Here is a 16,150-nt window from a genome sequence, read left to right on the forward strand (position 1 = left end):
AGTAATTTGGCTATTAATAAATTGACACATCTTTGAGTGAGCCAAACTTCTTATTGGTTTCTTTATGAATCGTAGCTAAATTGCCTTGATAATTTTGGCTCCTGAGTTTTGATAAATTCAGCCCATCTAACTTACTATAGGGTCTAGCCTAGTGGTGTGCACGGTCCGATTAACTGGACCATTAATGTCAAACCGTTAACCGAATCGAAATTACAATTTTACATATTATGAAACTGAAATTAGTACATAATCACCAAAATCGGTAACTATGGTTGGTTGACCGATTTGGATTCGATCCGGCTACAATTTTGAGGAGACAAAGAACTGGCATGGAGTTGGAATAGTGTCATATGAGCTGCTGAAGCCATTTTCCGAGCCTAGAGTTCCAGGGAAGGGTGTTCCATACGATATATCTAGTTGATGTTACTCACATTTAACATATCATATCATATACATTATATGATTACTGAATAAGAAAATGACTTTGGTGCAGCCACATCAGCTTCTAGATGAATTTTACAATTGCCATGTGGATTAATAAAAATGATTAAAATGCATATTAATTATTTTATTCCAACAAACAATTAACATGTATTAATTATTTTTCCAAATTTTTAATCAATTTAATGTGATTAATTAATTCTGTTACCTTTTATAAACAATAAAAGTGTGTGTCTTTAATTAGAGGAAATCATGCGGTTGACACATAAGAGCTTAAATCTTTCATTCCTATTTCAATTTTTCAATTGATTTTCTTTCCTTTCTCACATTATTGTTTAACGTCTATCATATAATTTAATCCATTAATTGAGTCATTATTCCATATACATTCACACTAATTTATAACACTAAACGGTCATATTTGATAGACCAACCCCATCTGTAACTGTTATTTCTCCAAAGTAGTGCCATGTTTAATTCTCTGAGGTTTGTAATTTCTATTTGTTTGAATTTATGATGTTTAATACAAAATATTTATTAATTTTTATGATTGCTTAACCTATATAAATTAGAAAATCTTTGTGTTCTCTTCAACTTTCTCAACGCCTAAACTAATTCTTTCTCATATAACGTATCATTATGTCTGATACACTGAAAAAAAATTGATGGTTCAAGGATGAATTGGGAGGTGATTGCCCGCATCAGCCGGCTATGGGATTCTAAGAACGTCCGAAATAACAATGATCTCCTGAGTTTGGATATGCTTCTCTTGGATGCAGAGGTGATGATAGACTCTCCTATTTTATCGTAAAATTCATACCACATCATCATGATTTTGGTTTTATTTTATTATATCTAAAACCCTTTTTTTGATGCATCAATTTTTAACTTTGACTATGTAGGGAACACAAATTCACGGAAAAATTCGAAAGCGCCAGGTCGAAATGTTTCGCAACAAAATCAAAGAGGGACATATCTACGTGATTAGAAATTTCAGGGTTGTTGATAGTGATAACGCATACAAGCTTGTGGGGGGAGACGTATCGATTAATTTTTTGCCCATTTCTTCCTTCAAAGAGCTATCGGGATATGATGGTCCACCCATTGAACACTACAAATTTCATTTTCAAAATCAAGATGAGATAATCAAACGGCTAAACAACCACACATATTTGACAGGTTTTCATTTCCCTACTCTATTATCTATGTCATTTGTCTTTGTTTCGCTATTGTCTGTGACTATCTATCACAAATGTTAATGCAGATGTTATTGGGTTGCTCACTGGAATGGGTAAAATTGACAAAATAACCGTAAATGACTCTTTGGTTGAAAAGTTAGACTTGGAGATAGAGATTGAAGGGTAATACATTATCCGTCTGATTTTGTATTTTCTTAGTTTAATTGGATTAATGTTTTTTCCCTCATTAATTTTGTATTGAATTTTCCTGAGTTTATTTTGCTTCTCATTTTGTATACAATGGTGACACTCTTAGCATTATTTATAATTTTGTTTTTTATTGGTTTCTTTATTTTTTATTTGAACTGTATGTCTATGTTTTTGGTAAGTTAATTACATTCTATTTTAAATTGATATTGGTTTTAAAATGTTTCATTCCCTACATATATTCTACAGTTAACATGTATTACTTTTTTCATGATCAAACTGTCAGGCAGTTCAAGTTGAAAACTACATTATGGGCTGAGAAGGGTATGGAATTTGAAGAGTCAATGACTGATAAGAACAAAGGCCCTTTTGTTGTTATCATCACTTCCACAATTGTTAAAAGACTTTATGGTACGTTTTATGAACACCAACATTGTTTCGTCGTTTATACCAAAAAAATAAACCATATTAACCTTGTGGTTCTATTTGTAGGGGATATTTGTATTTCATCAACGCCAGCAACCAAAACATTTGTCAACTTGGATCATCCAGCTACAAAACTCTTGCTAGATACGTAATGCTCTTTTGTGAATTTGCTAATTTATTTGAGATTATGCGAAATAGTAGTATCTTGAAATACATAATGCTTTTTTTTTGTTTGCTTTTTTTTTTTCATGATTAAAATTACTAAAAAAGGAAACAATTTCTTTAAAAAAAAAACAATCATGATTGCATATGCTTTCATCCACAATCTTAAAATGTACAAATAAAAAAACGAAAATTAAAAAATAAACACTATATTTACGCAACAATATAATTACAAAAAAAAAAAAGTTTCCATAAATAACCTAAATTTGATTAAATTTACAATCATTTATTGAAAGACAAACACAACAATTATATTACATTATAATTAAAAAATAAAATTACACACCGCGCAAAGCGCGGACATGCCACCTAGTGTTGAATTAATAGAGGAATAATGCACACAACTCGGGCCTTTGGGCCAAGCCTCGGGCTTTGGGCCTTTGGGCCGGGTCCGACTTTTGACTATATAATATTTATATTTGTATTTTTTTTAGGGAAATGTATTCTATATATGCGTATGTGTAATATATATGTATTATGTATATATATATATATACACATACATTGCAAATATAATATATATATATATATGTATGTATATATATATGTTGCATATACATATATATATTGCAGACAGTGCACAACTGCACTGTCTGCATATGTATAAATATTTTATATATATAATATACGTATATATATACATATTATATATATATATAAATAATGTATATTGCCTAGTCGGGTTTGGACCGGGCCATTATTGACCCGAGGTGTCGGGTTTTGGGCCGAGCTAGGCCCAAAAAATGGAGCCCAGACCTACCTAAGGCGTTGGGTCGGGCTTTGGCCCGCGGGTCAATTGATAACCCCTAACAGTTACGATATAAATCTTTTTGTTTCTGCAAAGCTGTCCTATTTGTTGCATATCCTACCAACCAAAGAAAACAAATAGCAAATGATCATATCGGTACTAAGCTTCCAATTGTTGAACTCCCAACAATGGGATTAGTGCATCTACAAAGAAGCATAATTATTTCGAGTGGTCTCTGAAGAATTGTTTTAGACTAGCATCTAATACGATCTCAGAGCTCCTGCACATGCAATCGGAATTAAGAACTCACAAGACTACCTCTAACGAAAGAGATAGCTCCTAAAACAATTAGAAATATTGGAACATGTAACTAAATTGACAATACATTAGAAGTTTTAATAGACTAAAAACGTGTTTAAGGGAAACTATGATTCCCACAGTGGAGTCTCATTAGAAGAAAAAGAGAGCAAAGGTTTACAATCGAAGAAACATATGATCAAAAAAGGGAAAAAAATTACAAGTTTTGTGTTACCTAGTGTAGAGACCCCTCCTGACGATGAAGTAGAACAACCTGCCTTCTAATTGAGTTCTAATAAACATTAGAGCTGAAAATAGGATATCTTACTTTCAACCGTCAAAGCCCAAAAAAACATAAGCTCTGCTTGCAGATAGAAATCATTACATACCACTTTTGTGGAGAAAGTAAATCAACAAATTGAGCAAAACCCATATTTGGGGAATTCAAATCTTACCGTCTTTTATCTTGTCCAGGGCAGCAAGCAACAATTTCCCCCTTTCCCTATCTAGCCACGCTTTGAAAAATAGATAGAATAGCATGCAAATCATCAAAATCCATGCAAAGATTAATCAACAAAGGCAGAGAAATAGAAAACTATCTAAACCATACATAAGCTTCGAACAGAGAGAGTGGAACACACAAAAACAGAACAAAACAGACCAATTAATATAAACTGTAACCTGATTGATGAAGCAATATTCGGCAATAGCACAAACCTTTCATCATCGTGTACAACCGCAAATCAGCAATCGTCATCGACAAATGAGCTTGACATGCAGCGAAAGCACGGGCTTGAGCATACAGGTGAAAAACCCAACGGGAAATCAGAAGCACAGAAGCAAAATCGACTGTGAGAAAAGATATCTTGCATTGTCTCACCCTTCTAGCGAAAAGTACCTAAAAAAACCCATAAAAAATGAAGAAGTCGAAAGTAAGATCTGCAGGGTTTAATTATTGATATGAAAGATGCATGCACCGGAAAAGTAATATGCAAGGGTTTGGTTTTGTCGTACTCGACTTTGTAATTTCCATTGCCATAAACGCAATATGTGCGAGTAAGAATAGATGTTGGGGCAAGTGTTGAGGGTTTATAGAAGGTTTGAAGAGGTGAATGGGTTGATGGATGGTGGTGGTGGAATCGAGACTCCGCTGGAGTTGATCACTTCTGCTCATCCACATATTCATGGCATCAAAACATAGATTTGTGTCATGTCATTACTGATGCTCCCAACATTGCAGGTATTAATGCGTAATACATATATTTTGAGTCATTGCCTAATGTAGGTGTAAAACATATGGTTAGAGATATGTTTTGAGTCATTGCTTAATACATAAATAATTTTCGCAGACGTTAGGACTAACATATTCGGTAAAGACATTATGAATCAATGATCAATACGCTTATGTTTTTGAGTGATGCAGTGGAAACTCCGCGATTGGAATGACGATCGGGCCATCAAGGTATTAAAAAATTATTGGAAGGCATTACCAAAAAATGGCAAGGTCATAGTTGTGGAATTTTCAATCTCTAAAGACTTTTACTGAATCAGAGCACAAAATATTTATGGAGCTTATGATGATGGTTCTAACTCTCGAGGGTAAGGAGTGTCCGACTTCTGAATTCGACTTGCTCGCTAAAGCTACAAGGTTTGCTCAAACAATTACATTCCCACTCATAATTAAGGATTTTATGTCGTAGAGTTCATCAAGAAAACTTGAGTATTTGGGCATGTAATCAATTTAAATTATTTTGGGCATGTAATCTATTCAAGTCTTTTAGGGAATGAGACTAATTTGGGCATGCTATCTGTTCAAGTAATGAAATTTAATGACTTCATGTAATTTTTAACTTTTTTATGGTATGAAATTGTATGTACTTTTTTTCTAGTTGAAGAAGTTTTATGTTTTGATATTCCGAGTGTTCTAACTCCAGGAATAGGTCTATGATATTAAACGAAAAGTTTTGGTAAATGCTTGATATTATATCAATCAACATGTCTCCGGATTGTGCATTCTACAATTATAAGACTATAAAATGTCAAGAACATTATAATAGGTTGCATGTTTTTGGGCAGGTGCTTGTCTTTTAAGAAACAAATTTAACAACTCAAAATCTTTAGGGGTTACTAAAGCTATAAACATATGACCGAACAAGCATAGTTTCCTAAAACAATGAAAATAAAACAGTCATTTTCCAATAAAACATCAGTTCAAGCATCATACAGGCCGTTTGGCACACCATATATGGCTATATAATTCTCATGCAACAAACAACAATTTATGAACCCGAATTTCCAAACCATTTCGTGACAATTTATGGCTCTATTTGGAATTGTTCTGATTTCAATCATTTAGAGACCATTTTACATCTCATTTATTATTTTACCCTCCAAGTTGCTCTAAATAACAAGTATATTAGAGTCCATATATGAATGGAGATAAAAAGGTCTGATTTCATGGAATGGTGAGATTTGATTTGCTTTGATCCAATGGCTATAATTTTAAAAGGCCACAAAATTAAATAAAACTCTCCTCTCTGTATCTGACTTCGATTTTTTCTCCCTCTTAAAATTGATAAGGCACCAATTCCTCCATATTTGTAAAACCCAGAAACCAAATCAAACCCAGAAGTGATAGCAAGTTCATTGAAGAAGATGATGTAGAAGGAGACGAAAAGATGCCACCGCTTCACGAGATTCTCGAACAAGCATCGGGGAGGGAGCTGCAGATCATGTTTTCGGTGCTGGAAGGGAGAAGGAGGATTGCATATCTCCTTTTTTGGGTGGTCAAGGAACTAGATTTTAGGACCAAAAATCAGATTTTGATATCTATTGGAGTTTTCATTTCCTCTAAGAATGTTCCAGATCATGGATTGCAAGCCTTGAAAGCCTGTTTATCCACTTTTTTTACATGGCCCAAGAGTCAACTTTGTGTATCAAAACATTCCAAATCATGGATGCTGCAAATGATTGGAAAGCCAGAAGAAATTTTTCAATAAAAATTCAATTGCAGATTTCTTGTCTTAGGTCTCGACTTCGTGAGTTGCAGTCGAAGTTCATGAAGGAAAGAAGAATTTAAGAGAGAGAAAAAACAAATCTGAGAGTAAAGGATAAGAGAGAATATATTTTAGTTAATGTTTATGGGCTTTTAAAATTACAGCCATTCGATGAAATCTAATCAAATCTCACCGTCCATTTAAATTACAGTGTGGTCTGCTGTAAATTATTTACAACAGACCCTGGGAACCCGACAGATTGTAGGTTCCCTTGACGATCGAACTATGGAGATCGTCTCCATCACGATAAGTTTATAAGAGGAAGTAAAATTGGCAGTCAATGGTCAATTTCGAGCTTACGAGATAGCGTAGTCTCTCTCTCACTCGCTTATACCTTATAGCCAAGAAATTAATTATTTTTACTGTAATTATTAATTAAGATCTCATTTTAACGGTAGCCATATTGAAATAAAGGACATTAAGAAATATATAATTATATTTGAAATATTATTTACATTTAATAATGATATAATTAGTTTTATAAATTATTAATAATTTATTTTGTTATTTATTTAAATCTGTTACAACTTAAATGCATAATACCCCTGCACGCAATCTGTACAACAATTATAACATCATATATGCTACCAGCAAAAGTGCATCAAACACCTACTAGCATTTCAAGAACCATTTCTGCTACCATTTATTATCATCATTTATTATCTGCAATATATGTTACAATCAACCCGTTTGGTAGACCATTTCTTACAACAATTTATGGTTCTTGAACAATATATTACTAGGCTCTCCCAAACAGCCATTTGGGGACCCAAATTCCGATACAATTTCGGAACAATAATATGGTCATTTCCAAATTGTTCTAAAATGAACGATTTTGCAACCATTTGTTAACATTTCACATTTTCGTAAAAAATTACCCTCAACTTTTCATTGTGCTACCCTAAATACCCTTAACTTCTCTCTAACATTCTCTCTTCCTCCTTGACCATATACCCGGCACCGACCGTGAGGGTGCAAACACTTTCCTATCTACTCACCCATAGAAGTAGCGGTGGAGATGGTTGAGATGTCTTATCGTCCAATGGCACGACTCCTTTCTTTCCTTTCAATTTTGCCTAAACCAGAGAGCATGAGTCCTTCCTTTCCTTTCAATTTTGCTTCATTGACCATCAAACAAGCAACCAGTTTCGTTGATGGAGAAATAACGGTGGTGTGGTCAATGTTAGCTGTAAGAATTTATGGTTTGCTTTAATGGACGAATTAAATGAGTTTCCTCATATCTGCACCCCTCTTTCTGCAGATGTTTAATTGTTTTGATTTTCTGGTTTTTTTTATTCTTTTATATACAAATCAATTTTTTTTTGTTAATCAAATTTTCAGAAAATGATTGATATATTTATTATATGTAATTAATTTAATTTTTTTTATTAATATTAGAAATTGGTTACAATTTATTTTATTATTTAATTAAATATGTTAATGCTTAAATATATAATACCCCTGCACGTAATTTACACAACAATTTTAACATTATATATGCTATCAGTAAAAGTAGCAACAAACACTTATTAACATTTCAAGAACCATATTTGTTACCATTTATTATTTACAATATATCATACAATATATGTCATTGTCAAAATTGTCCACCAAACAGATCCAATATATATTACTAACCAAATTATTTGTCAAACGGAGTCATAGTGTCTATCATAATCTTTCTAGTATTAAAATACTACTTTCATCTTATTTTAAATGGCGCATCCTTTGAGCTTTGCAATTGGAGCACCCCCAACTTGAAAAAAAGATACTCAAAATGGTACCCATTGAAGAAGCTCTTACAAAATGATACTCAAAATGGCTTCGGCACCGTTTGGTCCACCATTTTGGTGTACAATATATGCTATTTAGGCCATTTTAGTAGCATTGTAGTGGTGCATCAAACAACACTTTTGGGGCTCATATTCCAAGACAATATATTATTATGTTCATTTTATGACAATTCTGAAATTGTGAAAAGTTGGACAATTCTCTAAGCATTTTGTATGCGAATACCTAAAATATCCTTGATTTTATATGTTCTGACGATAATAACCTTACAATTATATTTATTTATATTTTATAATATGTTAAACAAAATATTTATTAATTTAGTTGAATAATATTTTAAATCTTAAGCTTCATATTTAAAAAAAAATCTAACTTTTATTTTTTATTTTGTTAAATTAATTTAAATATTTATTATTATTATTATAAATTATTTCCTATTTATTTTAATGTGTTATAACTTAAATAAATAATATCATTGCATATAATTTTCCACAAAAATTTTAATGGTATATATGCTACCAATAAAAATACAACCAAATACTAATAGCATTTTTTATCTGTGTATATACTACCATAATCAAAATTGTCTAGCAAATCCCTAAAACAAGGATTTTATTTGTTTATTTTTCTTGAGACAAATGAATGTTGTTTGTGAACGAAAATGACATGTAGTCAATCAGTTTAGTAGCCCAACAGATTTATTCCATTGATTTAATCAATGAGATAGCTTTATTTCACTATTCTATCCCATAATTCATTGTTCAAAATTTATTGTTTTAATATAGATTCCATTGTTCTTTTAAAGTATAATCTAGAATTCATTGTTTTTAAAATTCTATTGAAAAAAAATAGAATTAAGATTTATCCGATAAAACTCATCGATAATGAATCTTGTTAGAATGATTTTTATATACTGATTTTGAATATATAATTTTTTTAAAAAATTTAATATATATTTTGAGAATTAAAATATTTAAAAATTTCGTTTCTTTAAGAGACTTAACCTCTCCCATGAGTGTCTAGCACTACTGCTTTGTGAGTTGTAGACTTGGAGTGACTAGTGAACCACGAAGCCTCGTCCTCGAATAAATTTTAGCTTGAACCGGAGAGCGCGCTCAGCTGAGCTAAATTAACGCTGTCTCCCTCTGGTGTCATGGACATGGCTTTTGTTGCTTCTTCGTCTTCCTCTCGTGCCGCCGCTTCTTCTCCACTGCTCGCCCGACCGGGAATTCCCAAACTACCCTTCTCCACCACTACTGCAACTCCTTTGCGGAGACAACAACAAAAAAGACCCTTGCTTCTCGTGGCGGCGGCAGGTAAGAACAACACGAACGCCGTCCCGGTTCAAAACGACAAGAGCAAAAAAGAAGAGGAGATTGAAGAGATAGAAGTGGAGGAGGAGTTGCCGTGGATTCAGGAGAAGGCGTTGGACCTGGTGGAGTTCACTGGCTCCGTCACACAGGCTCTTCCCGGTCCCCGAGTCGGTCACAGTTCCTTGCCTTGGATTCTCGCTCTACCGTTGGCTTATGCGGGAATCACATTCATTGTTGCCTTCGTTAAGACGCTCAAGAAGTGGAATTCTCCTAGACAGAAGCGCAAGAGATTGGTACTACTATTATATCTTCTATAATTTTGTTTTGACGATTTCCTTATAATTCCTTGTATAAGCTGAAGAAACATCACAAGTTTCTTAGAACTTAGAATTTTTCCATGTTTTAGGTGAATCTTCTGAATTCTTCATGTTAATTGTGGTTAATTCTCTAACAGAAATCAATCTCTGCAGGTCAATACAAATGCTGTCTTGTGCAAAACAATAGATGAGCTATTTCAAAAAGGGGAGGATGCAATACGACACTCAGATTTAACCGGACTTGTGAAACAGGTGTGGAATAGACCACAAACGTTTAACCAACATGAAGTTTGTGTGATTCTGCATCATTATTTGCTGGACAATGCTAGACACCCCTAAAATTTGACCCTAAAAGTCCTTCAAATTTATGTGGCATTAAAATAGCCATTGATTAAAAACACACATGTAGAACCCACTTCACATCCAACACTCCACATTAAATGGGGGACTTTTGGGGATCAAATTTTGGGGGTCTCAAGCATTATCCTTATTTGCTCCATAGTTTGTCATTTCATATCTGAATCATCATGTGCATTTTTTGTGTGATATGATATTGTTTCAGTCATATAATGGGGGGTTACAAGGTGTTGAACTAGGTGTATTTCCTACAAATAGCTATGTTTTAGCATGGTTTTTCTTCCTAAGCAATTTCAAATTTTGATTATTGTTATTCAGACAGGGTTTGAAAGTATGAGGAAATTGATTTTTCTGAAGAAAAACTGTCTCTGTTGTCATTGCACTATGTTATATTTTAATCTACTTCAATACTATTCAATGGTTTTAGTCCATTATAGTGATGGAGAACAGATGGTAGTTTAGCTTCTCGATCTGATATAATTGCTCAAATGCATGTATTAAGAGCTGTCGATGAGATGGTTATGTATATTTGCCTCCATGGTGATGCTGGCAGTGCTTCAATTTTTTGTTTCCACCTCTGTAAATGTCTACTATTGTCAGTGTCCATTCTCTTTTGCATTTGAGGAAGTAACTGCTTGCTACCCTGTAAGGGTTAGACTTTAGAGGAGGAAGGGATTATAGTTTACTAGGGTGTAGTGGTACCAATCGTGTAGTCATGTTTTCCCTTTTTTAAAATAATTATAAGCCTATTTGATTAGCTCATCATTTTGTGTCCATCCTGAATGAAATCAATGACAAAGCTGATATGCAGGGAAGCATCATAAAGAGCAAAATGTATAGATAGTTGATTAAATTTGGTGTTGTCATGTTCTGTAAACTAAACTTTTACTTTTGAAGAAACATAACTCTTTCTAAGCAGGAAATTAATGTGGGTTCTCTCTGCCTACCTGCCCAACCGTTGAGGAGAAAAGAGAGGAAAAAAAAAACCCAAATTGGATTTGTTCCTGCTCTTGCCTGGCAGTTGGTTGGAGTTTCACACTTTTGGGTGTCCAAACAAATAGATACATTATTCTGTCGGGAGAATAATTTAAAAAAATACAGAAATTCTAACAAGTGTTTGTGGGAAAAAAGTTGCTGGTAAAAGAGTTTTACAAACGCCTATTTTCTTAGGCTTTTTATTATAATCATATTCTCGCTACTAGGTTATGGTTCATTCCGCTCTTTCCAAAGAATTATCTTTAAAAGCATTACAACGTTTTTGTCTTGTAGTATTTAATGTTTGAGATCATTCATGATACATATGCTAGTGCTGGGTTGGTATTGATGGAACTGCTTATTCCTATTCAGACAGACTTTAGCATGGAGGAAATTTTGCGCAAGTATATTCGCTATGTGTTGAATGAAAAGCCATTTAATCCAGACTTGGTAGCCAACTTAATTCAGCTCAGGAAAGCTTCTATGTTGGATGACTCCCAGATTGCTGAAATATTAAATGAAATCTCAAGAAGGATTGTGCGAGAAAAAGGTATGTAAATGTTGCATAAACTTTTTATGTTCCTAGGGCATATAAAGTACATCCTTCTCATCTGTGTGTTACGTATGATGGGGGAATCAGAGCATCAACAACCTTGGTTGTATAACATGTGGCAGAAAGAGTGATATGATGATGCAAACTGTTGAATAGCTTGCGTTTTGATTGGATTGAAACATAGAAGAGGTTAGGCTTTTGGGTGCAGGGTTTGCATTGCCTAATGACTTACTAAAGAAAAGTTTGCATTGCCTAATGATCTCTGTGCATTTTTAGAAGTTATTCTTGGTACTATTGGATATAATGTGGGCTTAGTGGTTGTATGTCCCTTGATGATTTACATGTGTTTCATACTTTCATTTCCTGAGCAAATCTTAAAGAATAAGGGTTAAAACTAAAAACCTCTTTTACAGCCATGAAAAAAGAGGTTTCTTATTTTTCATTAATTTAATGACAATGAGCCCTTCTTGATGCCATTTCTTGATGCCATTGCCCATCTGCGAATCTCTTCTCTCCGCCTGCTATTCTTTCTAGGGAATTAAATCTGAGCCCTTCTTTATGCCATTACTCTGAATCAGTAGTGTTCCATTTGAAAAGAATCAGCAGTTTATTTTTAACCTACCATTAAGAATTGTTCCCCCGTACTTGCTTCATCCAAAACTTGGACGCAATGCTCTGATGTGAAACTCTTAGTTTAGCTTTGCAATTTGACAATAGTACTTTGTTGTATTATATCAATGTGAACAAGCTGGGAAAGCCAGTTGAATGAATCGTGCTTGTGTTGCATGTCTATACTGTTAGCTTTTTGTAGGGGAGTATGAAGGGGTCAAGTACCAGTAGTGAAGCTGGAATTTTAGCAGCTTAAGGAGTGTAACATTGCGGTGTCGGGAGATTTAATTTGAGTATTAGATATGAGAAAGATAGGATAACCTTTGTGACATGTGGTTGTCTAGTAGTATATGCTGCGATGTGTGCCTCAAAGAAACTCCGCTCACATTTGCTAGGTGTTGAAGAGTTCAATTCCAAAAAAGCTATATTGCTATAAGAATTATCCAATAAATAAATAATTTATTGATCACTCAACCAACTTGTCCTGACATTATGGACAAAAGAAGTAAAGGAATCACATGCTTTAAATATGATGGGGAATGAATGCATTTACAACAGGCAAAAGATTTTGAGGATAGTAAACAAAAAAACTGTTTGACCCCACCATAGATGAACCATACTATTAAGTATTAATGAATTTGGACCAGGTATGACTGCAACCCCAACTTCTATAAAAATATGCATTTGAAGTATTAAGGTTAGAGCAACTTCTGAACCATGTCTATTTTTCCTCGCAACATATTTATTTTCTTGAATAAATGATAATATGTTTGATCATTAATATAAGTGATTGATAAATATGAGTAATGTTCCAGCTACTTAAGAGTTGAGATTATTCAAAGTATAAATTGTAACCAGGTGATTAGAAATTCCCTTTGTAATTATTGGGAATGACCGAATGACCCATTTCCGTAACAATCTTTTCGTACCAATAACTAGGTCCGTCATTCTTGATTAGCCTAAAAAATAGCAAGATTAGAAGAAATCGAATTGTGTCCAGGTGGACAGAAATTCTTTTTGAACTTCAATTCAAATCAGAATATCAGATTGATAAGTGTATAATGACTCAAAGGAGAATAGACTAAATGATGCTGACCTAACTAATTGGGTTCATAGGTAGATATATGATGACTCGAGGAGATGAGACCTAATGATGCTTACCCCCCGCCCCTCTGAGACCCTTATAACAGTGCAAGTATTTGCCCTTAATTTTGGGCCTTCATTATGCCTGCTTATTCTTCTTATTCTTTCATCATTTTCTTCTATTTCAGGCCCTGTTGTCACGGATTTGGCTGGGTATTCTGAGAAGGGATTTAAGCGAAAACTCGCTGTACAGGCCCTTTTTGGGAAGGTTTTCTATCTATCTGAGGTAAATGTCAGTATATTTAGCATGCCAACATTTTATCTTGTAGTTTTTAATTTTCAAGATTGTTTTTTGCTTTTGTCACTCATACTACTCGTAGTTCTCCCTTTCCAATTCTAATTATCTAGCAGATCTTTTTCAAATTGCTTTTAGATGAAAATGGCTTTTCCGAAAATAATTAGGCAAATTTTTTAACAAACAAATGCTCATAAATTTTCTATTTTCAATTTTTTCCGAAGATATTAGTGGTTAAATGGGATAAACTGGTTGCGACCAAATAAAACCTTGGCAACATACCTTATTGGTCGAAATGGCTATTAGGCCTTGTGAACCACTGAGCCAACATGAAGTCTTCTCTAAAATCACCGTGCTCTATTCTGCTCAGCCATGCATATTTTTATCACACATCTTGCTTGATAGGCATTGAAGAAGAGATCTGACGTATTTCTGTAGTCTACTTCATCATATGACCCTCCAGTTTATATTTACCTTTTGATTTATGACACCTTTTAATAATGAGCAAACTATTTTGATTCTTTACCATGTGTGTTTCTTGCATTTCTCAAGGTGTTCAATCTGTGTTGTTCACCTATGCCCCACTTAAAAGTGTATCTTTACAGGATATAAAATGCGAAACTAATTGAGTTTTTGTTTTCCTTATGGCTAGCTACCGGAGTTCTGTTCAAGGGATAGTTCCTTAGTTGTCAAGGAAATATTTGGAGTTACTGAGTAAGTGACGTTTTATTTGAATAATATACATTTGTTTCCCCTGAAGAGCATTTTATAAAAAAATTAAGCATGTCAGCATGTCACATATTTCCTTGCACATGGTTTCAATCAATAGAAGTTGAAGTTTTGGCCATAATAACTCCAAACTATTTCCTATGTATTCTTCTATCAGTGACGACGCTGACAAATTAAGGCAACACACGATCTCTGAAGCCGGGGACATGGATTCGATTGAGAAGATGGTAGACGGTTCAGATTCAGAAGTTTCTGGTGACGAGTAATCAAATGCTTCTTGATTACAATAATTGTTATTGATTAAAAAGCTTCTCGTAGGGGGTTTTTCCAACATAAAATTGTCCTCATAGAACTTATCCAATTTCATGTCATTTGGCAATGTTCTCAAGAGTATCATATGCACCGGAAAAGTTTTTGACAGAGTCCAGTCTTGTGTTTCTAAGTTGCGATGCGTCATTCTTATGAGCGCTTGTACCAGAATTCCAATTTTGGGGGTAGAGAAGCATGGAGTTGTTGTATATGCATGTCTATGGCATGTAGGTAACAAATTTTTGCGTATTCCTCCGATCCTCGATGTTTGTTGGGTCTTTCTTTTCCATTTACTGTAAAGCCCTACATCGAATAGACTGAAGAGTTCAGCCACATTCTTTTCTTTTTGATTGCTAGAGTAATTTTTTTACCTTTTTTCCTAGGAAATGTTCTGTTTCACTTCTAAGAATTTTTATGCCTTTGCGTTATGGTGTGATTTGACCATTTTTTTAGACTTATGTAAAGATAGTGAATCAAATTCGAGGGTGAAGGATTTATCCTAGCCAGCTCTACTATCCTGGATTCAAACCACCTTGAAATTTTGCATTAGTATTACCTTTATGAGTTAGCAAAATAAAAGGAACAGGAGTGTGGTCTTTCATGCAAACTAATTGAACATAATGGAAATGTGTATCCGATAAAAGTTCAATTCGATTTTAGTAAAATTTATACCTTTTAGGGTTTAGGCGATGATAACAGGTGTTTTTAGGGCACCGAATAAGGATGATTAACCGTCATTTGTTTAACAAATGTGTGGATTTTTAGTCAGGACTATGCACCTTAACTTAGTGTTGCATTAACACAAGTTAATAACTATGGTTATGGAATTGCCATGTTTACACTATCTAAGAAAAAAAAATGAATGCAAGTCTTCTTCGATTCACATCTCTGTTTTCAAATTAATTTCCATTTTTTGTTTTGTTACAAATTTATGTATGCGGTTTGAGAAATTCACATCTCTCAATTCTCATTCCTCCAAAAATGATTAACCAATCTTGTTTTGCAACTTCAAATCCTTCAATTTCATTCAGCTGGGAGGTTCTTCATACATTTTAGGGAAGCAATGCAATCACTTTCCCACTATATTCAATTTAATCAGTTTTAAACCAGTTTAGGGAAACCTTGTTGTAGGTCAGATTTGCCGTTCAGAGAACCTAGTTCTAGTTCTTGGTCAAATGTGCCTCTCTCTTCAGAGCTGCATTCCTAGCTTCCTGTGTTGTTGGGTTGAATCTCCTACTTCAGTC

At 33.9% G+C, this 16,150-nt stretch overlaps 2 protein-coding genes across 2 annotated transcripts; both read left to right on the forward strand.

Annotated features, from left to right (window-relative positions):
- The first annotated feature begins 1,117 nt into the window (after positions 1 to 1,117).
- On the forward strand, positions 1,118 to 2,404 carry LOC120012550 (replication protein A 70 kDa DNA-binding subunit C-like). The gene is made up of 5 exons (XM_038863994.1): positions 1,118 to 1,222; positions 1,344 to 1,620; positions 1,706 to 1,802; positions 2,113 to 2,237; positions 2,319 to 2,404. Exons 1-5 carry the CDS (start codon positions 1,118 to 1,120, stop codon positions 2,402 to 2,404), a joined length of 690 nt encoding a protein of 229 aa, XP_038719922.1.
- Positions 2,405 to 9,404: 7,000 nt separating this feature from the next.
- On the forward strand, positions 9,405 to 15,262 carry LOC120011931. The gene is made up of 6 exons (XM_038863108.1): positions 9,405 to 9,972; positions 10,150 to 10,248; positions 11,701 to 11,878; positions 13,762 to 13,859; positions 14,521 to 14,582; positions 14,755 to 15,262. The coding sequence occupies exons 1-6, from the start codon at positions 9,520 to 9,522 to the stop codon at positions 14,861 to 14,863; spliced, it is 999 nt and encodes a 332-aa protein (XP_038719036.1). The 5' UTR covers positions 9,405 to 9,519; the 3' UTR covers positions 14,864 to 15,262.
- The last annotated feature ends 888 nt before the right edge of the window (positions 15,263 to 16,150 follow it).

The sequence above is a fragment of the Tripterygium wilfordii genome, chromosome 13, assembly GCF_013401445.1.
Source record: "Tripterygium wilfordii isolate XIE 37 chromosome 13, ASM1340144v1, whole genome shotgun sequence".
Lineage (NCBI taxonomy): Eukaryota > Viridiplantae > Streptophyta > Magnoliopsida > Celastrales > Celastraceae > Tripterygium > Tripterygium wilfordii.